Raw genomic sequence first — 26,316 nt, 5'->3', positions numbered from 1 at the left:
ACGGTACTAGAATGCTTTCAGTTTTCCTTCTTTTTTTTTTTTTTTTTTTTACTTTTTATTTTTTTCTATTTGAATTGAGAGAGATCCATTACACTAAAACTAGTTTTAAAAAAAAAAAAAAGCCAAAAATGACTTGTGAACAAGTCATTTGCTATTTATAATTAGAAATACTTTCTAAGAATGATTCATTAGATTAACTGAACTTTCACTGGGCAAACCTATTCTTAAAATGATTTATATGTTGTTCTGCAAGGCCACGGAAATAGAAATAACAAATTGGCGTAAGATCCTCCAGTGTCTAGGACATAACCCAGAGCTGTTACTGTGGGTCCCCAGATGTGCCTTTCCAGCATGGCTTGGCAGTCAGACTTGTGGCTTTAGATTCCCTAAAATTATTCGCCTTTACAATTTGAAATTAATATTGATGTTGATGGAATAACATTATTATCTTTTGGGTATTTGTGGAACCATTCTGCTCATTCTGTGTTCTGGTTTCTCCTTATTACCTATTTTCATTTCTTAAAAGGCCTGTCATGTAGTCTGTGGTTTAATTCTCTGTTGGCCCCTATGAGTCCATGACATGTTCCGGGCCTGTTCAACTGGTGTATTTGCATTTTGCTGCCAGGAGGTTGTGCTATAAACAATGGGGTTGAGACACCAGCATGAGCCAGGGGATGAAATTTTATTTTAAAATCTGAAATGCTGTGTAAGCATTTAAGGTATGAATCAGTAATTGTTTCAGTAACAGCTTCCATTAGATATGGTTTATTTGTAGTCCATCCTCTTTTCAAGGATCCAGGGGAGTGTTAACACACTGGAGCAGACTGCATATCATTTACATTTTTAAACCAGCATGAAAGGAAAATGACCATAACTTTCGAGAGTTCTAAATATTGGGAGAGATTTTATGCCTCCATCCTTAGAGAAAACAGTTTTATTTTTTCATTTGAAAATAAGAAAAGAAACCTCCCTTTGCTTTGAGGAAGGATTTGAATGATTCTGAAACCAAGAAATACCTTTTTAAAAAAGAAAAGTCTGGTTCGAAGACTGAGAGCTCTTTTCTCCCCTCTAATGAAATCTGTAGAATACAAACTTTTAAAAATCATCTGTCTCATTTGAGATTCAAGATCATCAAATTCTGTCTAAATATTTTGTTTTAACTTCTAAGCTCATTATGGTTTCTTTGTGTTAACTTGTATTAAAATCTGTCAGCTATGACTGGTCTCATAAGCACAGTCAGCGGACCAGAATAAGTTAATTATTTACTTGTGTCACTAGTGCTCTTCATCTAATGAAATGCACAGCTGTGTTAGATCTGCAGTTGGATGTGTAGCTTCCATTGTTCGGCGAGTCAGCAGAGGGTAGAAGCCCCAGTGATGGAGAGCCCTCAGTTCTTTCTGCTGTTCTGGCTTTCTGTGTCGATTTCATGGATCTTTTATCATTCACTTTCACACAAAACAAACAACACAGGGCTGTCTGCTATGGGAACCATCTTGGCATATAAAAGGGTTTTCAGAGCCTAAAGTAATTTTAAGTTAGCTAAGATTTAATTTTTGGCTTACAGGTGCCCTTGATTCGGATGTGACCAAAGCAGTTCCTCTAATGGAATGAAAAATTTCCAGAGTTACTTATATGTTTTTAAACGCAGCATCAAAAAGGGGCCAATGGAGTTATTTCCCCCCAAAAAAAGAAAGTGTACTACATTTTACTCAGATTTCAAGCAAAGTTATTAGTTTCAGATTTCAGGGGAAGGAGCATTGCTTTCATTTTAATAGCGGAGTTAAATGGGCCTGATTAAATGTGTCAACGAAAACTAAAAATACCAGATGCAAATCCCCTCTCCTAACCTCCCCCCTTGTAAGTATTCCCTACTTCTCCTCGAGCTTCTGTACCTCCTGCCCCTCACTCCCACCTTCTCCAGTTAGGGGGTGGACACCAGCTTCCCCCGTGAACTGTTGCTGAAGGGTGCCGAGGTCTTCCTTTGGTTTTGTTTTTAAGGGATCTAGCCAAGCCTCCACCTCCTCACCAGCCAAAGTGACATTCTGTCCAGAGCACGTCCCAGGACCAGCCTCTGCAGGAATTGCCGTTTTTTAACATTTTGGTCACTGCCACACAATGTTGTTGTCGGTGTACCTAGATTTACAATTTGATCTCTTTCAGAGAAGATTTCCCAGTAGCCCAAGTGTTTGTCAGATAATTTCAGTGTGGACAAGATGGATTTTTGGAGGGAAGAAAGAAGGGGTCACACACTCAGCTTGATTTAAATTCTAATATATTGTAGTTGAATTTGAAATAAACTGAACTGAATGATCGTTTCTGTGCTTCATGTAGGAAAGCATATGTTCTTTTATAATAAAACAGTACAATTTCAACCAAAAAGCCAATTAAAGTACCTACAGGCTCTAGAATTCAACACCACAAACCTGATTACCATATTGTTGGCAGCCACTAGAAATCAGAATATTAATAACCAATACTGAAATAAGCAATTGGCTTTCTTTTTCTTTAGACTTTAGCTCTTGGTGACTAAACATATCACAAAAAACATATCATATCACAAAAAAATTATTTTAAAATAGTTTGAGTGATTATGTAGAAATCAAACTGAGGAATTAAGAGTTTCTTGGAGAGTATTTTTTTTCAGTAGGTACAGATGGTTGATAACTTTATATACAAAGGAAAAGAAATTTTATCTTAGTATAAAAGGATCTTATTTCTTTGTTCAAAGCCACTGTACATTCCCAATTTTAAATTATGTAGATTGGGGTTAACAATCCAAATTATGCCCTTATCCGTCCTACCAAGAAAGAGAAATTAAAAACAATTTAAGCAATAAAATCTCCTACAGGTTAGATTAATATGAAGAGAGTAATAAAATACAGTTAATTTTAGAGACAATAGTGTGCATAGAGCTGGTAGGTTTTTGTTTTATTCTGTTTCTTTTCTTAGAATTCTTCTAATTCTAGCCTTTTCTTCCAATAATAACCTGGCATTTAATTTTCTTGTTCAACTTTACAACTTCAATCAGAGATCACTTTCTAATGTGTTGTCAGCTATAGGAATTAAAATTCCTTAGGGTGGTTTAGGCTCAGCCAGGGAAGCCCTGGCAAAAGCTAGCCAACCAGCCAGTGCTCTGGTTGCCCCATTAGCACATCAGCCACACACGAATACTTTTTGTCACCGTTTTTTTAAAACTACAATGTCAACACACCTTTCAAGTATTTCTGTGTTTGATAAAGGAGTCGGATCCCTCTGAGGTGGGTGCACTAGGCAGCAGATCACAGACTAGCTTACGAGGAGCAGAATTGCTGTGGACTAGAAACTTCAGAGATGGTGATGGGTCCAGGGCCCAAAGTCACCATCTTGGATTCCGTGGCACAGGAGGTTGTGTGAGCAGCTTAGCAGCACCATCGTTGTGTCATGCTAGCAGTCGGGTCCACAGGCTGCAATGCCTCCCTGCAATGAAAACCATTTTCAAATGCTTTATTGCTGGAAATTGCTTTTGTTACTCTTGGTAGAGACCACAGAGATGGAGATAAAGATAGCAGGGGGAGATTCCAATTAAGTACCATAGTCATCTCTTCTCCACACGTGCTGTACATGGCATGAGATCTTCTCTTCCCCAGGTGTTTGCGGCTTGATCGTCCCGCAGGAAGACATGCCATTCTGTGATTCTGGCATCTGTCCGGACATCATAATGAACCCACACGGCTTCCCATCACGAATGACGGTCAGTACATTTCTCAAAGGTACTGCTTTAAGGAAGAAAGCAGCAGTGGGTTCGTAGGAAGTATTAGCCATGGGACCCTGAAACTTATTTTTAGAAAGGGCCTTTGACCCTCTTGCCACATCACTAGGTTCCCAGCCCCCGACTGTGCTGGGTTACTCTTCCCTATGGAGGGCTCGCGTGCGGAGCAGGTCTGCCCTTCCCTTTGAGAGCTGTCTTCTGAGGGATGAACTTAGCCCACGGCAAAGAGAGCCTCTTGTATTGACCCTAGTGGATCTCCCTTTCCATGGTTGTTGTTTGGCAGTCTGGCTCCACCACTTAGCAGCTATATGACTTGGGAAAGCTGCTTAACCTGTGTATACTTGAGCTCCCTCGTGTACAGGGAGGGAAGTAACTGCCTGTCTCAGTTTCTGGGGGCACAAACCTGGGTCCCACATGTCAAGCTTTTCCAAGGCCACACGTTAAGAGAGCGATATATACTTGCCACTATTAATTTATCACTCTTATTAATAGTAGTAATATCACAGTCTTTGGGGGGAGTCAGCCACAGCTAAATAAATAGATCTTCTATACCACAGGAAGGGGCTCACTTAGGTTGTTCCATCCCAGGTGGGAAAGCTGATTGAGCTGTTGGCGGGCAAGGCTGGCGTACTGGACGGGAGGTTCCACTATGGCACTGCGTTTGGAGGCAGCAAAGTGAAAGATGTGTGTGAAGACCTCGTTCGCCATGGTTATAACTACTTGGGGAAAGACTTTGTGACATCTGGCATTACAGGGTAAGTACATTTGTAGACATTTTTAAGAAAAAGTTTGATTTTATTAGAATAAGAAGTCAGAGTCCTTAAGGTATACCTTAAGATGAGCTTTACTCTTGTAAGAAATCAGGCACAAGAAAATCTAAATTTGCTGTGGAGGTGTTAGCTGATGCTGCAGTGATCATGTTGCACTATGTCAGCATATCAAATCAACACATAGCACACTTTAAACTTGTTCACAGTTATATGTCAATTATATCTCAATAAAACTGTGGCGGGGGGGGCGGGAAGGGATTGGGGGTCCAAATTCACCAAACTGATAAATTAAGGAGTGGTGCTTTACTGGTGAGGCAATCATTTTAAAAGGAGCAAAGAATTTACCAACATAGATTTTCTATACAACTTTTAATCATATATAATGTAAAATCCCATAACTATTGAACTTTCTCTGCATTAATAGGACAAATATCAGGTAAATTGTGCTCAGATAGCCTGAGACCTGATATTTGCATATTCATTCACCGGTGTGTGAAAGATCTAACATGTGCTAGGTATTAAGTATATAATGGCAAACAGAATAGGGTCCTTAAGCTGTGGAGCTAACCAATGATATTTGTTACTAGACTTATTAAAAATTAAGACAAAAAAAAGTCCCTTCTTAGCAGAGCCTACCCTGACTTCTTAATCTGAAACTACAACTCTGTATTGCCCATTTCCTACTTTATTTTTCTCTCTAGCATCATTATCAAATACCCTGTGTAACAATACTAATACCATTACCTGTCTCCTCCGTGAAAGCAGGGCTCATTTGTTTTGTTGGTTGTTTTATTTCCTGTGTCTGCACACAGCAGACTCTCCATAAATATTTATTCAATAAAGAAATGAAAACAAATCAGTACAAACAGCTCTCACCAAAATGGAGGCAGAGAATGGGTTAGGACACCTCTGTGAAGTGGAGGGTGTTCCAGCAGAGGTACAAAAGGTGAAAAGAGTAGCCCATTTGAAGACTGTTTCCTGTAGAAGGGAGTTTGACACCTTCCAAGGGGAGGTGAGGCTGCACAAGGGGAAGAATGTTCTCACAGGCAGAGCACTTGCTCCTCCCATTAACTTGGGAGAACCAGAGATCCCTGAAATTCTCGTAAATGACAGACTTTTGAAACTTGACTCACACATGGTTTTAAAGGATCAACTCAGTTGCTTAAGTTAAGACACGTATTGTGTTTTGTGCCAGATAAAACTCTGGGACATAGTGTTTATACCATTCTTCTGAGGCTTCAAACTGCTTGTATACAAGTGAAACTGGGACTGAAAGTGTGTGTAAGAACCCAGGTCTTGATTTGGTGCTGCACATAGATTATCCAGGTGGGATTAAAATGGTCAGAATTGGTATCTGTTAAAAATACTGAGTGGTCTCTAAAATGTTCTGTCCGAACTGTGGTAACATAGATTTCCTTAGGTGTGTCATACCTAGGTGTTCTAGAAAATCACATTACAGGAAGAGAGTAATGGTCCATTTCAAAAGTGATTCATTGAAGTAATTGAGGTCCACTTCAAAATTTGCATTTGCCGTGGCAAAACATGGTCTCGGTTTTGTTCCTCATCCAGAAATAATGCAGAAGTTGACCAAAAAGTGTACAGAACAATGAATGAATTTCTTTGGCCTGCTGAACGTAATTTTACTGAAAGATTTGGATGGGTTTTGCTCTGCTTCCCATAGATAACTTTAGGCTCTGTCTACACCACCTTCCTCAGTGCCCTAGCTAGTATTTCATGTCTGCCAGTTGTCTCAGGGGCAAAGTTTGAGAAATAGTAGTGTAGCTTGTGAGTTGAAAGTTTTCCCAGAGGGCTTGCAAACACATTCACCCACCAGCTTCACCCCTTGCCAAATTCTTGAGCATAACTAGAAGGGAAAATTGCACACGCCTCTCTTCAGTGGGTGATGGATGGCATTAGGTGAGTCTACCATGAGCAGCCACACCGAGGAGGACTGGAATTATTGATGATCAGAGATGGAAAGGACCTTGCTCTGACCCCCTTGTACAACTAGGAAACTTGGAATAAGGAGGTCACATAAGGACTGCATGACAGAGCTGGGACAGGGGTCATGTCTCCCGACACGCCATCTTTTGTGCCCTGCAGTCCCTTCTGTGTCCCCATGAATTTGGCCATCCCTTACTGGCACAGCGGCTTGGAGGCCAAGATACCGGTGCTGGTGGTGCTGAGGGTGCTAGGAGCTAAGGCAGGGGCGCAGAGGCCTCCGCATGGTGCTCGTGGCCTTTGCTGTTTCCACTCCTTCTTGGTGCCATGGCCCACACGTGCACGTACAGTGTTTGAGCTGGGCCAGTGCAGCTGGGAGAGCCCTGGACATGCTGCCCTGCTCACCAGCTCTCATTAACCCCTCAGATTCTCTGTGCCTGTGCCTTCGTCCTCAAGATAGGAAGGACAGTGGCTCCCTCCCCTGATGCTATATGGAGCAGATGGCACATGGTAGCTTCTCCCCTTCTTTTGAGGAGGTTGTGGGGCAGTTAAACTTTCTTAGAGGCACCAACCCCCCCCACCCCTGCTGTTGCTCCAGACTAAAGGAGAAAGGTTTCTTCTGTCAGAGCACTGAAATAGTCATTGTCTGTTATAACCCTTATTACAGTTTTTCTAAGGATTCATTGAGTCAGCTGCGTTCTAACAGACATTTACTGAGCACCAATTCTGTGCCAGGCAGGGTCACTGCTGCTAGAGCCATAGTGACCAAGGAGACAAAGTGCTGATCCTGAGGCGTTCCTCATCTGTGATGGGGAAGACCTATAATAATCGGGGAAATAATAAATGTATGTTATAATATCAAGTGGTGACAAGTGCTCTGAAGATAAAACCAAGGTAAGAGTTGAGACAATGTGGGGGCACACTGATGGTGGGGTGGGAGGAGCACTCCTTTATGTAAGGTGATAAGGGAACAGAAAGTCTCTGAGGAGGTGAAATGTTTGACAGCCATGTGAATACCTGGTAGAAGAATGTTTTACAAACAGTAAGTGCAAAGGCCCTGAGGCAGACAGGCTTGCTATGTTTGAAGAGCAATGAAGAGGCTGGTATTACTGGAGCAGAATGAACAATGGGGAAAGGGAATAGGATGTGAGTTTGAGAGGGGCAAGAAGCAGATTATATTAGACCTTATGGCTGTGATAGAAAATTTGGATGATACGGATTCTGAGTGGTAGGAAACCATATGGAATTTAGAGCAGAAGAATAACTTGCTGTGATTTACATTTTAGGAGTCACTCTGGTTTGTTTTGTGAAAAACAGATTGTTGAGGGACAGGAACGGAGGCAGGGAGAGCAGCCAGAGGGGTGTCTGTGGGGGTCCAGGCAAGAAAGCCTGGTGGCCGGACCTGGGTGGGGGGTAGGGGTGAAGGAAGGACCATCCTGTACGTACTTATTCACAACCTTTTTGAGTTTTCATTTATTAATGAAACAGTAGGTCTTCTGATATATCTATGGTGTGTTTCTATTTTCAGATATAGCTTTCTCATTCCATGCAGACTGAAAATCATCTTTCCAGTCACTCATGAACCTGTTCTGGAACAAACCAGGCCCTGCCAGTAAGGAGTCCTGGAAAAGGCTACCTCTTCTTAACCCAAACCTGATTTCTTAGCCCAAAACTCTGGCATTTCTTTCAGCGAGCCCTTAGAAGCATACATCTATTTTGGCCCGGTGTACTATCAGAAACTGAAGCACATGGTGTTGGATAAGATGCATGCCCGGGCCCGGGGGCCACGAGCTGTTCTCACCAGGTAAGAGAAGGGCAGTTACAGAATTTATAATGCAGCCAAGTCTATCTTGCATTTCCTAGATGCAGCAATAAGCAGACTCAGCAAAGTTTTGGTTTCCTAGAGATGTCAAAATTTGGAGTGTTAGACATCAACAGGAATGCTGTGTGTCTGCTTAGCATGAAACAATAGCGGCTGATTCAGAATCATTCCAGAGGCTTGAGAGCAAAGCCCTCACTGGTCCTGTCAGTAGTCGCCGAATATAGTCCTTGACTGTACCTGTCTGCATAGACCATCTTATTCAAAGAGGTTCATATATGAGAATGTGGACACACTTACAGACCCACCGCATTACACACATGGATACACCAGCATGCTCCCTCGTATACACAGAAAACACAAACATACAGTGTTTGGGAGCCCAGGCCACAGCTGTCATTTATTAAAACTTCTGTTACTGGAGCAGAAGATCCTGCACTGGGGTCCAGTGTGCCCCATTCACCAGTGTATTCTCCACTCTTAAGCACACTGTTTTATGTTAATGAATGGTTGGGTATAAATGTTGGGAAGGGAATCACAAATGCTAAGTTTCGTGTGTTCTGGGTACTACATTTTCTGGCTAGAAAAGCATATTTCAGGGCAGTGGTTCTCCACCACAAGCACTTTGGGCTCCCAGGGGACATTTGACATCTTGGGATGTCACAGCTGGGGGTGTGGGGAGGGAGCTACTGGCACCTGGTAGGTGGAGGCCAGGAAAGCTGCTGAAGATCCTACAGTGCCCAGGGCAGCCTGCACCACAGGGAATGACCCAGCTCAGTATGAGGTTCATGCCAAGGCTGAGGAACTGCTCCCAGGAGAGGGAGCATAGGCCTTGAGGCCAGATAGACATGGCTGTGAACTCACCTCTGCCTCGTAGCTTTACCACAAGCTTTGGACAGATCACTTAGCTTCTCACAGCTTCAGTTTTTCTCATACGTCAAGAGGTGACAGTAATGCCCACTTCACAGCGTGTGGGGAACAGTCAGATGTTCAGATACGGAATGTATATGGTGCCAATCCATGGGGGGTGCTCCATAACTGCCCAGGTCCCTGCCTGCTTGCACTCATCATGGCTGGATGTTCCATATAGGGCTAGGGTTCAGGGCGAAGCAGTCAGTGTCTGAGTTTACTTTTTTAAACCAAGGGAGAGGTATGGATGACTCAGTTCCATGACCATTTAAAACTGAGTAAATGCACATACCTGTTGAAATGCTGTGTGTGGTCCAAATTGCAGAAGAGGGAAGTGAAGTCAAGATTCTCAAGACCCTAGTGACCCAGCAGTGAGACCCAACTTAGTTTAGGTGTTCCTGTCCCTTGAGCGCTGTCCCTCTGGAGCTTCCGTTTCAGTTAGAACATCCAAAAACTATTCCAGAGGAATGAGTGTCAAAACAGTTATTTTCTATTTTGTACTTTGTTGTGTAAAGAGTTATTACTTCTGTGCATTCTGTGGGAAGACTACCAGGGGTGCATTTGTCCGCCCACTATTTTGATTGGTTTAATCCAAGTTTTGGTTTCTGCCCACATGTGATCTAGCCACCTTCACTTGTCCAATGGCCACAGATCGAGGGACTCCTCCTATCCCAGGTATTCTGTCAGCAGATAAAGACAGCCGTTGTGCTCAGTGATGAAGTTTCCACTACGGTGTGTTCATTTTGATCATTTGTAAGTTTTTCACACATAGATTGTCTTTGAAAGAATAATCTACAACTTAAATTGAGCTCCCAATATAACTTTGGCAACAACAAAAGGTAAAATTTCAGCATGGGTTGGCATACGCCCTGTTTACCTTTTTAAATCTAAAACAAGCCTGATGTTGGTGGTCCCCCCGGGACCCAGAGAGTGTCACTCCAAAATCAGCTAGCCAGGGCAGCCCTGGTGGCTCAGCGGTTTAGTGCCAACTTCAGCCCAGGGCCTGATCCTGGAGACCCAGGATCCAGTCCCATGTCAGGCTCCCTGCTAGGAGCCTGCTTCTCCCTCTGCCTGTGTCTCTCTCTCTCTCTCTCTCTCTCTTTCTCTCTCTCTCTGTCTTTCATGAATAAATAAATAAAATGTTAAAAAAAAAAAATCAGCTAGCCAGGGAGCTCACTTTTTTTTCTTTTCTTTTCTTTTCTTTTCTTTTCTTTTCTTTTCTTTTCTTTTCTTTTCTTTTTTTTCTTTTCTTTTCTTTTCTTTTCTTTTCCTTTTCTTTTTTTTCTTTTCTTTTCTTTTCTTTTTTTTTTTCCTCTTTTCCTTTTTAATAGTTTGTGTCAGCACTACCTGGCTAGGGCTGCCTGTGCTGTTTCAGAATCCCCTGATTGTCCCTGCACCCTGGAATCCTTTTGAAGGATTCCCAAGCACGGCAGATACATAAGCCACAGGGAAGCTGTTCAGGGGACTCATAGCTCCCAGCTCACCCCCGTCTGAGGAGGAATGGAACATGTTCATACATGAAGGACAGTTCAGGTGCTGTCTGATTCCATGTGATTACTGATCTATTCCAAATTTTATAAAAATCCATTTGATTCTTTCCATGTTTGTTTCTCAGTAACTGGAGCCCCAACAACTACTGGGGGACCCAGGCTTCCTCCATGCTCTGTTCTGTTTAGTTTCTCCACTTTCAGACAATAGAACTGAAACATCTCTGAAAATACTCCAAAGACATTCTTCCCTGATGTGAGGACAATAACAGTAACAGTATCATGATGGTGGTAGTATGATGATATGTTGATTTATTATTCCATCACATAATATGACTTCTTACTACCACTTAATAACAGTAGCAACCACTAGTATTGTCTTCCCATGGCTCTTTGGGAGGCTTACATCCTATGTTGTACAGATGCGGCTGAGGGGCAGGCTGAGCAGCTCCTCAGGTTACCGTCCCGTGAATGATTTGAACCAAGATGAGCCTGCTCTGGAGCCTCATGCGCTTGGCCAGGATGGGACGCTGCCCTTTGTTGGTTCAGCAGAATAATGACACATCTGTCTGATTTGTCTCCAAGGCAGCCCACTGAAGGTCGGTCTCGTGATGGCGGTTTGCGTCTTGGAGAAATGGAACGTGACTGTTTAATCGGCTACGGAGCCAGCATGCTCCTACTAGAGAGACTGATGATTTCAAGTGATGCCTTTGAGGTTGATGTCTGTGGGCAGTGTGGACTTCTGGGGTATTCTGGCTGGTAAGTGGGTGCCATGTGCCTCTTGTACCGCACACCTTGCCTCTTAAATCATAGCTCAGGAATCGACCCCAGATCCCACCCACATATTACCCATCCTGCCCCATCCACGCACTCCTAGAACTGGGGATTTTATATGTACCTGTTTAGTTTGTCTGCCTAATGCTCTGCTTTCTACACACTAACCAGAGTTTAAATACCCAAGGAGTATGGACTTGCTCTTCTTCTTTTTTTTAAGATTTTATTTATTTTGCAAGTGAGTGAGAGAGAGAGAACTAGCACAAGCAGTAGTGGGGAGGGGCAGAGGGAGAAGCAGACTCCCTGCTGAGCAGGACTTGGGACCTTATCCTAGGACCCACGGATCATGACCTGAGCCAAAGGCAGACGCTCAACCAACTAAGCCAATTACGCACCTGATTTTGTCTTTTTAATATTTTTTCAAACACCTTTTATCACTGTTTACCTGTAAAAAAATTGCTAGCAGATCCATTGTCAGATATGAGAAGTACAGCATGTTGTAACTAGAACTTTTTAGAGAACATTTTGTTGAATGCACTTATTTAACCTCAAACCCAGAGATCCCGGTATGTTGTGCCAGGTTACATAGCACATTGGTGACCAGGACCAGGACCTGACACCCTGGCCCCTTGTCTGTGCTCCAGCTGAACAGCAAGCTGTTTTACACCGTGAATTCCATGATAGCAGAGCCTAGGTCTGCCTCAGGCACTCACTCAACACACAGAGTTTGCTGAGTGCCAGGCACTCTTCCAGGCCCAGAGTGCAGTGGTGAATAAGACACATGAATGGCTGCTCACAGGGAATTTACCTTCTAGTTCATTCCAACTACATTGGAAGCCCTCCTGCAGGGGCTCCCTGCTCAGTGGGAGCCTGCTTCTCTCTCCCTCTCCCTCCCCCTCCCCCTCCTTGTGATCTCTTGCTCTTTTTCTCTCAAATCTTTAAATTTATTTTTTAAAAAAAGATGAAGCTACATGTTTGTTGGTTTTGTTTGTGTAGACAGAGTATCTTTACACCTCATAAGTGGAGAAAAGGTGTTCCTTGCACTGAGGAACAGCTCCCATGCCTTGGGTTAGTCACCTCTTGTGACCCTGACTGAGCCTGTTGGCAGGAGGACCTGTAGCTTACCATCTCCACTTACTTTCCTACCAGAGATGAGGTCTAACGAGGTCTGAAGTGGGTCTGCAGGGACAGGAAGCTGCCTTGACTCCCTAGTCAGCCTTCTCCTGACCTCCCAGAGCCTCTTCTCCCCAGAGAGACATCATCCCCTGGAGGAGAAAATTAGGCCCAGTTATGCAATCCTTGCCAGAGTTCGAAGGCTTGAAGGTTACCTGGGCCACCTTCCCCTGCTGAGTCTCCCCTCAGTGAAGCCTCCTTCTCAGCCCTGCCACCCTAGGCCTCCAGTTTCTTGGTTGAATAAAGCAAATCAAGAGCCAGAGTGAGCAAGCATCTTCAAATATAGTATATGTCTCGCTTGGTAAATGGCAAAACCTTTTAGCCAATTATTCAGTGGGTTTTTGCGTAGAAGAGTTGATGAGACTTGTCCATGAAGAAATCATTTCATTTAAAAACGAACACAAGAGGTGGCCATTTGCAGCTCATTCCTTTCCTTAGGTTGCAGAGACAAGTGATATGATTCTAAGCATGAGACTGGCTCTTGTATCAGTGACTGGGGTAGAGATTTCAATTCGGAGATTCTATTCGCCTTTTGAAATGCATATTGAATTTGTGTTATATTGTCCTGGCTGTGTAACAACAGCCACACAGTGTAATAGGAAGGTGCCCGGGACCAATGCCACTGTGCTTGTATCTCCAGATTTGGCACAAGGATTTTTAAGTCATTTGCTTTGAAAAGCTGGTACAGAAGAACCATTTTATTAAAAATAGGGATCAAGAAACTTCAGAATGGATTTTCTTTCCTTCTCCATCCTCCCTGCATTTTCCCCTGTGCCCCCCACCCAAAGAAGAGAGAGAAAGAGAAAGCAATAGACCAGATTCTCTCACGTACTTTGACAACCTTGCCCTCTCTTTCACTGAATCTTCAGGGAAACTAATGAAGACAATAATTGATCTCAATATTATTCTATTAAATTCTTACCTTCTTTCCTGCTTCATTTCTGTCTCATTTAGAGATCATGTGATGGCAGTGCCTGATTTTGAAGCTCATGTGTGTCATGTGTATTATATTTGAAATCCTTTGAAAGAGGGCTAAATCAGGTTACACAGTTTAAGGGTATTCACTGTAATTAAACAGACCTGGATGTAGTGTGTCTGATTTTGAGTGGCCCGCTTGTACCCTTGTTGCCAACAGAAAAAAATCCTAATCCAGTCTGGTAGTCTAACAGCCTCCTTGTGTGCGGCTGTCTGGCAGAGGAGCATAATGATGCTGTGCCTTTCCATCATTACCTGGGCGTGTGTGCTGGGCAGTGTCGGGGGAGCACGGGCGTGTGTAGGAGGAAGTCGCTCTTTAATGAACAGCACAATGGAGGCTGAGTAATTAGAGCAGTTCAGAACCTTGAAACTGGCCTTTTGTCAGTGATTTGCACATTAGTAAGGCATTGCTATGGGGATGTTTACAGCAAGACTGTTGTTCGGCAGTAGACGTGAGGGGCATAAGTCACAAAAGAGAGGTCCGGAAGAAAACTGCAGAGAAAAGAAAATCCCTATTAAGATAATTAGCTCATAGAGGACGTTTCCCTGGACAGTCATTTCTCATGTGGAACCACAGCTGCCTTCTTTTGCTGCCTTTGCCCTAAAAAGTCAGTTTATTTTATTGTTTTGGGTCAAGCTTCTTCCTTTTGAAATTGTTCCAGACACAGGGTAAGGTAACCTAAGGGCTTGTAATTTGTATGTGTGTGTATATGTATATATATTTCTATGTATGTGTGTATGTAGGTATATGCATTGGAACACTTTAAATGATGGAGAAATATTTAATAATAGAGAAGGTTTGAGTGCTTCCTGGATTATGAAACCAGCACGTATGGAAATTTTTAGAAAGCTTGGATTGAAGTTGCAGAGTACTATAGACAGAACCAGCAAGAAGTTGCTTCAGTTAAAACCATTTCTCCAATCTAATTAAAGCATGAACATGATTCCTGAATAAATTAAGTCAACCAGACACATTAAAAACATAGTTCTTAAATGATAATGCATTGAGAGGTCTTTAGGTGCAGTCTTTTAGAAAGAAGTCTTTCACCATGTTTGTGTTAGTACTGTTGATGGGACCCAGCACTCTCTGTGTGTCCTCAATTCTCCACGGGGACCACACTGGTGGCACAGGCCTGTGCTGGCTCATCTTTCCCCCGTCCCTTCTCAAGAAGCTCACATCTGTAGCGTCACTCACTACCACACTCAAAATCTTAGTACTTTTCTTTTCTAAAATATTAAAAGCTTGATTTTGGTGATTTCATAAATGATCCCTGTACTTTATAAGGTATTCAGTGTTATAAAAAAAATAAAGAAAAAATGTAAGTAGTCACATTAATTCTCATCACCCAAAGATGACCACTATGAACATTTTAGTGACTCTTTTTGGGACATCTCTGTTTGTGAGTAACAGTTATGTAACCCTCACTCTCCAGGGTTTTGTTTTATTTTTTAATCATGAACCTTTTGAAATTCTGATAATAGCAGAAAAATGCTATTATATACTCACCAAAAAAAAACCTTGTTACATATGACTTTGGGGGCTTCATATATATACTGAAACCCCATCTCCTGAGGACCAGGCTCTTAAAGAAACTTCCTTTTTCACTCCACAGTGTGTCCTGGACACCTCTATATTTCAATAAATATGGGTCTGCATCATCATATTTAATGGCTGCACGGTATTCTTCTGTAAAAATGTTCTGTAATCACAGAACCAATTCCCTCCCAGACACCTGAGCAGTCTCCTGCTTTGTGCTGTTATAAGCAGTGTGACCATGAACATTCTCATGAACTCACCTTTGCCACTTTTGTGATTATTATTATTATTAATCAAATAACGCACATTTCCATTTTTACACATGTTGCCTTACTGCCCTCCACAGAGGCCTTTACTGTTCACGATGGAATTTCCAGTTTCCAGCTAACACTGAATCTTCTAAGCCTCGGTTGGTGTTGTTCTTACACTCACTAACCACTCCCTATTGACTGGGAGGACCTAGTTTTCTACCTAAGCCTTAGCTGCCCCAGACTCGAGGTGTAGGGTGAGGTCCTCTTTTGGTCTGAAACCTGAAAGGATAGTTTGCTTTCTCCCTGGGGAGACTCTTCATTAGTTGTATCCATTAATTAAGAACTAAGTTCAGTTCCCTGGCTCTTCCTGAAGGAAGAGAAAATTCTAATTGGAATAGACATGTCTTGATCAGGAGATTTTGTAGGGATTTGATGGAAATATATGCACACAGGGAGAGCATGTTGTAAGTACAGTAGCTTCTACTAGTTGAAATAACCAAGCTTGAAGAGTGCTGGAAAAATAAATAACATTTGATGGCCACCACGTTCTATATGAAAGCTTTGTGTTCCTCATCACACTGAAAGTGTCTCAGTGACAGATGAAATTGTAATTGTTGAAAATCATGCCTTGAAGAGTATAATATAATAAATTTCTATCAAATACTTGGAGATTGAATTGATTTTCAAAGTTTTCAACAATGAAAAAGTCTAAGTCTGAGTGACTTCAAGACGGCTCAGATTTCTGGGCCTCACTCAAAACAAGTAAATTGGAAAATGTTTTGCATTGTAAAGAGAAAGATCTAGAAACATGGTAGTAACTGAATGAAATTGCACGCTTTTAAAACTGCAGGAGTGATAGGTGTTTTGTTTTTCCTTTTGCTTCTTGGATGCTGCTTTTTGGGGACTGAGGGAGACTTGGGGGGGCACAATGTACATATCTGGTAGCAGGCAGGACTGAACCCCAATGAATAGAATAGAACTGATAGGATGGCAGTAAAACTTTGTAGAGAAAATTCTTACTTCTATACGCAGGGCTTCGTTGCCGAGTCACCATCCCTCTGACATGTACTGATTTGGGTTTCAGGTGCCATTACTGCAAGTCATCATGCCATGTGTCTTCCCTCCGCATCCCATATGCCTGCAAGTTGCTGTTCCAGGAACTGCAGTCTATGAACATCATCCCCCGGTTAAAACTGTCCAAATACAATGAGTAAGGACAGAAAAGGTGATTATTTAAAGAGAACAACCGGTAGTTCCAACACAGTGGATAGCAGAGGGGATTGAGGACCACGTCTCCTTCTGTAATTCCTTTGAATGTCCCCCCTCAAAGAAGAAAGATGAGGAGGTTTTCTTACACTGGGGATGGACCACGCAGCCTTGATCAGTGAGCCATGGGCACTGGGAGATATATGCTGCCAACACGGACCGTGATGCAATGTCTTATTCCTGTACTGAATGCGATTCACAAATGGATGTGACCTAAAAGATAAATAAACTTTTATTTATGTTCTGGTATCTTGACATCTACTCATGAGAAAGATCAAGTGAATGGTTATATTTTTTGAATATCTTTTTTTTTTTCCAGAAACCATTCCAGGCAACTCTGATAATTTTGAGGAGAGTTCCCTATCCTTCTAGGAAGTTTTCAGTTCTCTAACAAAGATTAGAAGGTGCGGGTTCCAAACTGAGACATCCTTGAGGAAAAATTGTGTCGGGTCGATATTTCTATAAACTAGCAGATATGACATTTGAATAGGTGTTTGAGAAATACCATAATAGGAAGTGGCCAAAATTGTTGAGTTCATCCTGCTACGGTTTTCTTTTTTCAAGTTATTTGTAAGTTCCTTGTTTTAACAACTACCAATTAGATTCCTATTTTAGGTAATGATAGAGTAAACTTTTTCAGGCCACCCTCGAAGCCCTTTTCCCCTCAAGGATTTGCCATGTTGGAAGTGGCACAAGGACAAGAGACTGAAAAGCCACACCAAAGCGCCTGAGAGGCCACAGCCCTGACCTGAGCTTTGGCAGAGCACAAGAGCTGGAAGACAAAACCGTGAGCTCAGAGTTGCCCAGACACCCAAACAAGAAAGGCCAACATCCCAAGTAGAAAGAAAGCTCATTGAGGTGAGCCCAACTTCTCTACCACCTTTCCCTTTTATGAGTCTGCTCAGGCTGCCACAACAGAATACCACAGACCAGGTGGCTTACACAACAGAAATGTATGTTGTTGCCATTCTGGAGGCTTGACGTCCAAGATCAGGGTACTTGCCAATAGGTTTGGTTTCTGATGAGGACTCTGTTCCTTTCTGGCCACAGATGGTCACCTTCCCACCGTGTCCTCACACAGCCTTTCCTTGATGTGCATGAGGAGAGCAAGCAAGCTCTAGCGTCTCTTCCACTCCTTGAAAGAATTCCCTTTCCTGTTACATTAGGGCTCCTGTGACCTCACTTAACATTAATCACCTCCTTAAAGGCTCTACCTCCACACACAGTCCCATCGGAAGCTGGGGCTTCAACATAGGAGTTTTGGAGGGACACAATAGTTCTCAAGGCATTTGCCAACTCGGAACGCACAGGTGGAAATACTAGCAGTGTCTGCTCAAGCTGAACATACCCAGCAATCTCCCTCATAGGTGTATGTATGCCCAGCAGACGCGTATCCATACATGTCACCAATGGGCATGTACCAAAATGTTTCCCACAGCATTATTTATGGTGGTCCCAGTTTATAAATAATCCCTGCCCACTAACAATAGGATAAATGTTGGTATGTTCACACCATGGAACACTAGACAGCAAAGAAAAAACTTAACACTATTATAGATACATCTCACAGCTGTAATATTGGGTAAAAAAAAAAAACAATACATACTGTAGTGGTTCCATTTAAGGTCAAAAATAGGCAAAACTAATCCAAAATCTAAGAAGTCATGATAATAGTTCCCGTCTGTAGAGTGGGTGGCTAATGAGTGGAGCAGGAAGGCCTCTAGTTTGCTGGTAGTATTGGCTGGGGAGCGGGGGGGGGGGGGGGGGAATGGATTGAGTGTTGGTTACATGGATGTGTTTATTTTATGAAAATCCATTGAGCTATATACACAGGATTTTCCATTTTTCTGAGTATGGTATACTTTAAGTTTTAAAAAAGGACACAGGTTCTAAATCTGTGTTTGTCTCTTAACTTCATAGCTTTGTTACCCCAAATAGAACACAACTGTCTTCATTCTTTTAATTGCCTCATTTTTTGGTTTCTCTCATCTTCAAAATGGGAATGATACTGAAGCCTAGGGCCCTTTTTAAGATTAAATGAGATAATACATCCAAAGGACTCAGCACAGTGGCACCTAACAGATGTTCACAGATGCTTGTCATGTTTTCTTTGATACCATTCTCCCCCACAGTGCTGCTGGGACAGTCCATAGCCAGTACCACTTCGTGGGGAAAGAGGACAGGCAGATGCTGAGTTTGCTTTGGAAGAGGGGGTTTGGAAACTGGGACCAAGTGCAGAAACTGTAGGGTTTTGCACAAACTGCCTGGGTTGGTGGTGATAGGAAGGCAGGAGGGTGGGAGGGTTAGAGAACGCACTTCCCCGGAACAGCCATTTACCACAGACATCAAAGTGAGGCCTGTTGGCGGCACGGGAGTCCCGGAATAGCTCCGTGGAGCCCTCAGAACCAGTTCTCAAAACGCTTCCATGTGGGGAGAGTCAAGAAACGGATTTCAAAAGAGAGAAGAAAAAGGCCTTGATTGGGTGCTACATAATGGGATAGTTTTCAGCTGCTTCAGAGCATTTGGGTCCAACACGTCTATTTGCCGTAATGAGTCACATGAGAATGAGCATTAGGGCTGGTGGCTGGGCCCATACACCTCGGCCTCCTGAGTAACAGAGAAGCCCGTTTCTGAGAGACCTGTAAATAATTTGTGAAACGGATGGTCAGAAAAGTGACTGTAAAAGTAGCACCTCTTTACCATCCATATTTACTCCATATGTGTCTTGAAAACACTTTATTTCATTTGCTGAACAAAAGTTGGGTTTTTCTGCATTAGCCCCCACAGGGCCAAGTTGGTGGGAAATTAAAGTCAAGCTTTAAGTTTAGGCAGTTTTTAATTGAAGAAAGAAAAACAACAAGTGGCAATCCGGAAGTATATGCTGTTTGTTGCCAAAATCAAGCTATTCACTGGGACCTCAGACACAGGCTCCAGGAGCAATTAAGAGATTTGCTTCAGCAAATCAGATCTATTGTGACCAGGATATCAGGGCAGAAGGTCTCAGAACAACCGGAAACTCACATGTTCACTCACGAGGCTAAGATCTCAGACCACGGTCAGAGGAGTTAAAGTATTTTTCAATCCAGGTAATAGCTCTAATTCTATGCACAATAAATTTTAAGTCTGGTTAAGTCCCAATCATTCATGTTGATGGAGGCAAGGAATGGTCTGAATATATTTAAACAGATGAGGGATCCAAATTCTTTTGTGTTGGATGCTGGGGTGAAGTTTATACTCACGTTCTTAATATAAAGAAACGTGAGTGAAGCCTTGTTGCATCTGCTGTACTTTGGTGACTCCTATGAACGCTGTATTTGAAGAAAGTGGATTTAAGTAATGACAGATCCCGGAGGGTCGGGTCGCCTGGCCACTGGAGTGTTCCTCAAAGTGTGGTCCCTAGACCAGCAGCATCAGCCTCACCCGGGAGTTTGGTAGATATTTGCTGCGACCCCGCAATCCCTGTCTTAACAACCCCAATGCAAGCTAAAAGTTGAGGTCCACCCTTGTGAGCTACCTGAAGAGTTTTGGATCCTGTCCTTAGAGCCAGACTTTGGATTTTTCGGGAATGCCAAAGCACCCTACCTCTTGGGAACTAGCCGCCCACTTTCCTCTCTTTTTTGCTGGTGTTATACTCCTCCTCAGGCATAGCTTGTATTGGCCTGCCCCTCCTGCTGGCTCCAGCCCCCCACCCCGGCATCCCCCAGTCCCCCTGGCATTCTCTGACCCCCCTGGCATCCCCTGGCCCCTCCTGGCATTCCCCAGACCACCTTGGCATCCTCTGGCCCCCTCGGCATCCCCCAGCACCCCCACACCGCCCCCGATCCAGCATCCCCCGGCCCCTGCACCTGCCGGAGGAGAGCCTGCACGGAGGACACGGGCGGGGACGGTGAGAGTCGCTGGAGGATGCGCTGCTGCTGCTGCTGCTCACCTGTGCAGGCTCTGTGCGGGCTGGGTGCGGGCTCTGGCCTTCAGGTGTCTGCTCCCCCTGGCAGCTCCCCCCGCCCCCCGCCGCCCACCAGAGCTGCCGCCAGCCCCACAAACGGAGCCTGCATCAAAAGTGGGCCCTTCTGAAGTCACTGCTGGGAAAGCCAGGATGTCTGTCTCGACGCCGGCTGCTCACCTCAGTCCTCGCGGGTCCTCGCAGGGAGAACACAGTCCCTCTTCCGAAGCCAAGCACAGAGTCAGCAGATGCCCTCGGGCGAGCAAGGCTTCCTGGGGCCCGCAGGGGTAGTCTGGTGCTGGGCTTTTCCGACTCCAGATGCGGAGTGGCTCCCCTGGCCTCCACCCATGAGATGCCAGCAGCATCCCCCAGCTGTGACAAGAGTGTCTCCAGACGCTGCCAACCGTCTCCCGCAGTTGAGAACCACAGAACCAGACGATGCTAATCAAAGTGGTTTGAACTGCAAAGCCAACAAGAACAATTCCAGCTCAGTTTCAGGTTTAGTGCTGTGGATTGGTTCTTGTAGACACGGCCACTGTGCTGCTGGGGAACCGAGTGACTCTACTATGTTAGCATGACACAGCCTTGTTTTGCCTTCAAGGTCCCAGTAGTGACAGAAGATAAAAGTGACATCAGTCGTATTGGTCATCAATAAAGTAAGTTTCATTCCAGTTGTAAAATCTGTTTCATATCTGATGATAATGTTATAATTATTAAAAAGTAAGGTTGTTATAATCTCCATTTTTGTCCACATTTGCTCATAGCCTGGTATTTTAGATCTAACCTATTTTCGGGGGGCACCTAGCGGGCTCAATCAGTTAAGTATCTGCCCTCGGTTCAGGTCATGATCCCGGGTTCCTAGGTTCAAGCCACGGTATCGGGCTCCATGCTCAGTGGGGAGTCTGCTTCTCCTTCTCCCTCCCCCCAGCTTGTCTCTCTCTCTTCTCTCTCTCTCTCTTTCTCTCTCCTCTCTCTCTCTCTCTCTTTTCTCTCTCTCTCTTCTCTCTCTCTCTCTCTCTGTCAAATAAATAAAATCTTTTTTCAAAAAAGATCTAACCCATTTTTGGTCAGAGATGCACCCTGATTTTCATCATTTACCTAATCAAACCTCATCATTGTGCCTGCCTGCCTGCCGTGTGGCAGGGACTGTTCTGCCCTTTGAGTGGGTCACCAAGGCCCCAGAAGTCAGTGGGGTCCTAAGCCCCCTCCTAGCCAGCTGACGTACCTCCTACACTAGAAGATGGGCAGTAGGGTCCCCAGAGCAGGGATCTCAGCAGCAGCAACCGCCCTTCTGAGTTAACTAGACAGCTTCCTTCCCATCACTCTGGGTCCTTCCCCCCACTCCCCTAGTAGATCTACAATCTGTCAGGACCTGAAATATACTAAGGCCGGTCCAGAAAATGAAACAGAAGGCTGTTAGTGATTCATTACCTGCTCTGCCTACAGGGAGAGTTACTCTAATTACCTTAGTGTCAGATGTTACAAAAATCTAGGAGTAAATATTTGTAGAGATTGAGATAGGCACAGTTTCTGAGAGTACAGATGTTGTAGGAGCTTATAAAGTCAAGGATGCAAATACCCAGACATGTGCTTCTATTCTGTGTCTGGATCCCCTTAGGCAGTTCCCTAATCATTCACGGCGGGCTACTCTGCGAAACCTGAATTTGCCCTCAGACCCTTGAACACCAAGCTCAGCCAGCCCTAACCCATCTGCCAGGAGTCACGAGGGTGCTGGGCCAGAGCGAGGACTACAGCCAGGCTCCCTGCCTTCAAATCCTGGCCCCACCATCTACCAGCGCTGTGATCTCGGGTGTTGTATGAAATTTAGCTTCCTCGCTGTGAAAATGAGGTACCAAAAGTGCCTGCTCCTAGGGCTACTGGAACTAGTGCCTGTGACCCGCGTAATAGGTGCTCAGTAAATACGCTGTGTGTACCTTCGGTCGCAGTGGACCCGGGGTCGAAGGCTGAGGATGATGGAGGGTGAAGCCGCGGCCACTCTGGGAAAACCAACAGCTGATTTACTAGCCCTTAGGTCAGGTGCAGTGGCCACGTGTGAAGGCAGCGTGGGGCAGGCCCTTGGTGGCATCGCCGGCCTTCCCACCGGCGCGTCCTCTCGCTCAAGTTACCGGATGGTGTCTACATTTACATTCAGCGGTGCACCCTGAACTCCACGTCAACGTCCCCTGAATAAGAATCCGATGACCTGCCTAAGAAAGAATTTGTGTATGAAGGAATCTTTGGCTTATGTGCAAAGGAAAAAGTCTCCCCTGGAAAAACGCAGGCCTTACACATTTCGCAGACCCTTGTGTCCACAGAAACAGTCACTGGCAATTAGGCAGCCGCTGAAAGATCAGAGGCAGGAGCCCGCACATGAAACACAGGCAGGGCCCAAAGATCGCCGCCTTCTATCTCTGAGTTATGGGCGGCCAAGGCTGCCTCCCCCTGGGCCCAATATGCTCTGAGCTTTTCCTGCTGTGGACGGAGGCCCCGGGGACTTTTACGCACCCCAGTTTTCATGCAGCTTACTGATCCCTTTTTCACATGAATGAAAAACGCCTTTGATTTTGAATACTCACGTCTGTTTTGTGTAACACTTAACTGATGTGCCGGAATCATTCTGTACCTTAAAGGGGGTCTTGCACTGGGTTATTAAAATCAGTCCTTCTGTGAAGAGTCACTTTGTTCACTTTAAGGAGAGCCGCCCTGCCTTTCTTAATGACGCTCATCTCGTTAAACCTGGATTAGAGAAGAGAGAGGCCAGCAGACCAGCAGTCAGAACACGGCCAGAGCTCATCGATGAGTGGGTCCAGCCACAGGACAGGCTTCAAAGTAATATCGCCTGCCGATCAGCTGATGTGGAGTCCTAGGCCTTTCGGCCCTGCTCTCCTTTGGGAGCTCTGCTTTGGAGCATTCCTTCCAGTTAGGGTCCTGATAAGCCAATAGAGACCTTGACCCAGTAGGCCTACTTCATTTGTTCGGATGGCATGATGTGCTACTTCATCATCTTGGAATTGCCCATCTCTGGAGAGGCCCTGAAGTTAAACCACTAATCCATTCAACTTACATCCTCTGTTTCTCCCAGGTGGAGGGCATTCTAAGTCCTGGGAATGAAGTCCTGAGTCAGATGCTCAAAATTGGCAGGGAAGGCAGAGAAGCTACAATACAGAGTCCATTCACATATGTGACATTGGCAAGTTCAACTACATGTTCAGCACTGAAGAAGAGGTAAGGTAGTATTTAAACAAAGCTGACAACTCTGCTCTCACCCCTGCTCTCAACGTTGAGTCTTGAGGAAAGGAAGTGTAATATGCTATCTGCCCCTGCCTCTCGCAGTGTGAGAATCTCTGCTCTAGTGTGAGTCTCTAGTGTAAAGAAGACTCTTTGTAGGTGGTAGGTTTGTATTTTGTCCATTGTGGACCCTAAGTATAAGACATTGTCCTACTGGGTGCTCAGCCAAAGAGCTAACTATTCCAATGCTGCATGGCTAAAATTATCTTCAAGGGTAATTTTGACTTTATGGAGTTTTCACTTGAAATGCTGATTGTAGAAACTAATGCCTCAGTGAGACTAGATTCTTCTATCCTAACAACAGAAGCCAGGCTGTGACATGATAAAATGGAAGTTTCTGAGCAGTCAGGAAAACTTTCCCAGAGGAGACAACTGCCAGAGCTGGCTTTGGAAGAATGAATGGACATTAACCAATGGAAGGAAAGCCTGGGGTGGAATTGATGGAGAGGAGGAAAAGAAGGAGGATGACAATAGTGCTGATGGCAGTGGGTGGAGAGAGCAAGGAAGCAGAAGTGACAGGACTATAGGAAGTCAGAGAAAGAAAAGAACCAAGAAGCTCTGAAGTCATGGCTAGGATACCCAAGTGAGCAGTAAACCAAGGAAACCAAGATGAGCAGCAGACATAAAGCCAGTGGTGGAGGGGGAGTGATATGTTCCATTTGGAGCAGGGGGGACACCTGAGTCAGCAGAGTGCCTGGAGATGAGAGGCAGGGGCTGCCAAGGAAGATGGGGACATCACCAGTGATGGAGGGCATTGGAAAGAGTGTGACATCCTCCCTGGAAACGTGCAGAGGGAAGAGGACCAGAGATGGAATGTCAGAGACACCAACATGCATGGATCAACATGAAGAGAAGTAGAAGCAAAAGAAAGCCAACACTAGTGTCCAGCAAACCAAGAGAGGAAGGGTTGTGAAATAGGAGTGGGGGTCATGAATGAGGAGACAGGGAGAGGAGCAGGAAGAGGAGGTCTGAAGGCATCCTCGGGATCTCTAAGCCATGACAGCAAATTCAAGGGCATGAAGGAGCGAGGCATTTGCAGAGGTGGGGGTGAGTGGAAGATGGCAGCTTAACAGGGTGCTATGGAGCCCTTTGTCCCCCTCCTACCCAGTGGCACATAGGGGCCAACACCAAGGGAACACCCCAGCCTCTGAAGAGCCTCTGATGTGAATGTTTCAACATCATTTCCCAGAGTTCTCTCTCCATCAGTCCGCCTGAAATCCCTACCCTCAGACTCTCGCAGCAGGCCTCCTGGGAGAACACATTAGCTAATAACTAATGAACACCTTGACCAGTGTTATGACTGATGACATTGGCTAACCTGTCTCTTCAGGTCCCTAAGGGGAAACACAGAGGTTGGGAGGAATGGATGAGGGCAATAAGAGAGGAGCAAAGTGGACAGACTCAGCTAGGTGTCTCCTTCCCCACCCCTCCACCACCACACCACTCCCATAGCGGGGCCTCCTGGATTCATGATCAAGGGGGGACAGGGAGGGTGAGATGAGAACATGATCTTCTCCCCACAGGTTTGATGGTTTGAGGTTGACCAGCTTGATCAACCAGAGGAGGAAATTTAGATTGGGCACCTACTCTGGGGTAGCCCTTTGGTACAAATTATGCCACCACCCAACGCTGCTATGTAGGCATTATTCTCCCCCAGTTTATTCCCCTTTAACCAGATGTGATGGGAAGAGTGTCTTTCTTTTTTTAAGATTTTATTTATTTATTCATGAGAGACACACAGAGAGAGGCAGAGACACAGGCAGAGGGAGAAGCAGGCTCCCTGCAGGGAGCCTGATGCAAAACTTGATCCCAGGACCCCAGGATCACAACCTGAGCCAAAGGCAGATGCTCAACCACTGAGCCACCCAGGCATCCCAGGAAGGATGTCTTGATACCAATTAGTTTTCTAGACATTTTACTATATAAAGTTAGACAAATGCACACACACATATACACAAGCATACACAATCTCTTGTTTGAACTTTAGTCATGGAAAATTCCAAATCATTACAAGATAAGAGAGAAGAGCATAGTGGATCTCCATCTACCCATCACTCAGTTTCAACAATTGTCACCTCATTACTGATCTTGTATATGTAACTCCCACCCACTCTCCCCTCCTAGGTTGTTGTGAAGCAAATTGCAGATTTACAAGTATCATTTTGCCCATAAATGTTTCAGCATGTACCACTAAAAGGACTCTTTTTAAAAATTATAACCATAGTACCACTGTCACACTCAATGACAAGTAACAATAATCTCTTATTATCATTAAGTACGCAGTGTTCAGATTTCCCAACTGTCTCATAAATATTTTTCCTAGATGTTTGAGTTGGAATCCAAATAAATGACATTAGTTAATAGGTCTGTTAAGTATCTTGCAATCTATACTAGCTCCTCCAATCTCCTGCATCCTTATCTCCTTTTTTAATTTGCAA

At 44.4% G+C, this 26,316-nt stretch overlaps 1 protein-coding gene across 5 annotated transcripts in view; it reads left to right on the top strand.

Moving 5' to 3' along the window:
* The window catches only part of POLR3B (RNA polymerase III subunit B), a 108,652-nt gene extending 91,753 nt beyond the window's left edge, over positions 1–16,899 (top strand). For all 5 annotated transcript variants that reach the window (XM_041756120.1, XM_041756123.1, XM_041756122.1 and 2 more), the window contains exons 24-28: positions 3,627–3,730; positions 4,337–4,503; positions 8,150–8,263; positions 11,260–11,433; positions 16,469–16,899. In XM_041756120.1, coding sequence (XP_041612054.1) covers positions 3,627–3,730; positions 4,337–4,503; positions 8,150–8,263; positions 11,260–11,433; positions 16,469–16,598 — 689 coding nt within the window. In that variant the 3' untranslated portion in view covers positions 16,599–16,899. The remainder of the gene's footprint in view (positions 1–3,626; positions 3,731–4,336; positions 4,504–8,149; positions 8,264–11,259; positions 11,434–16,468) is intronic.
* The last annotated feature ends 9,417 nt before the right edge of the window (positions 16,900–26,316 follow it).

The sequence above is a fragment of the Vulpes lagopus genome, chromosome 5, assembly GCF_018345385.1.
Source record: "Vulpes lagopus strain Blue_001 chromosome 5, ASM1834538v1, whole genome shotgun sequence".
NCBI classification, from domain to species: Eukaryota; Metazoa; Chordata; class Mammalia; order Carnivora; family Canidae; genus Vulpes; species Vulpes lagopus.
This window is presented reverse-complemented; position numbering and strand designations above follow the sequence as displayed.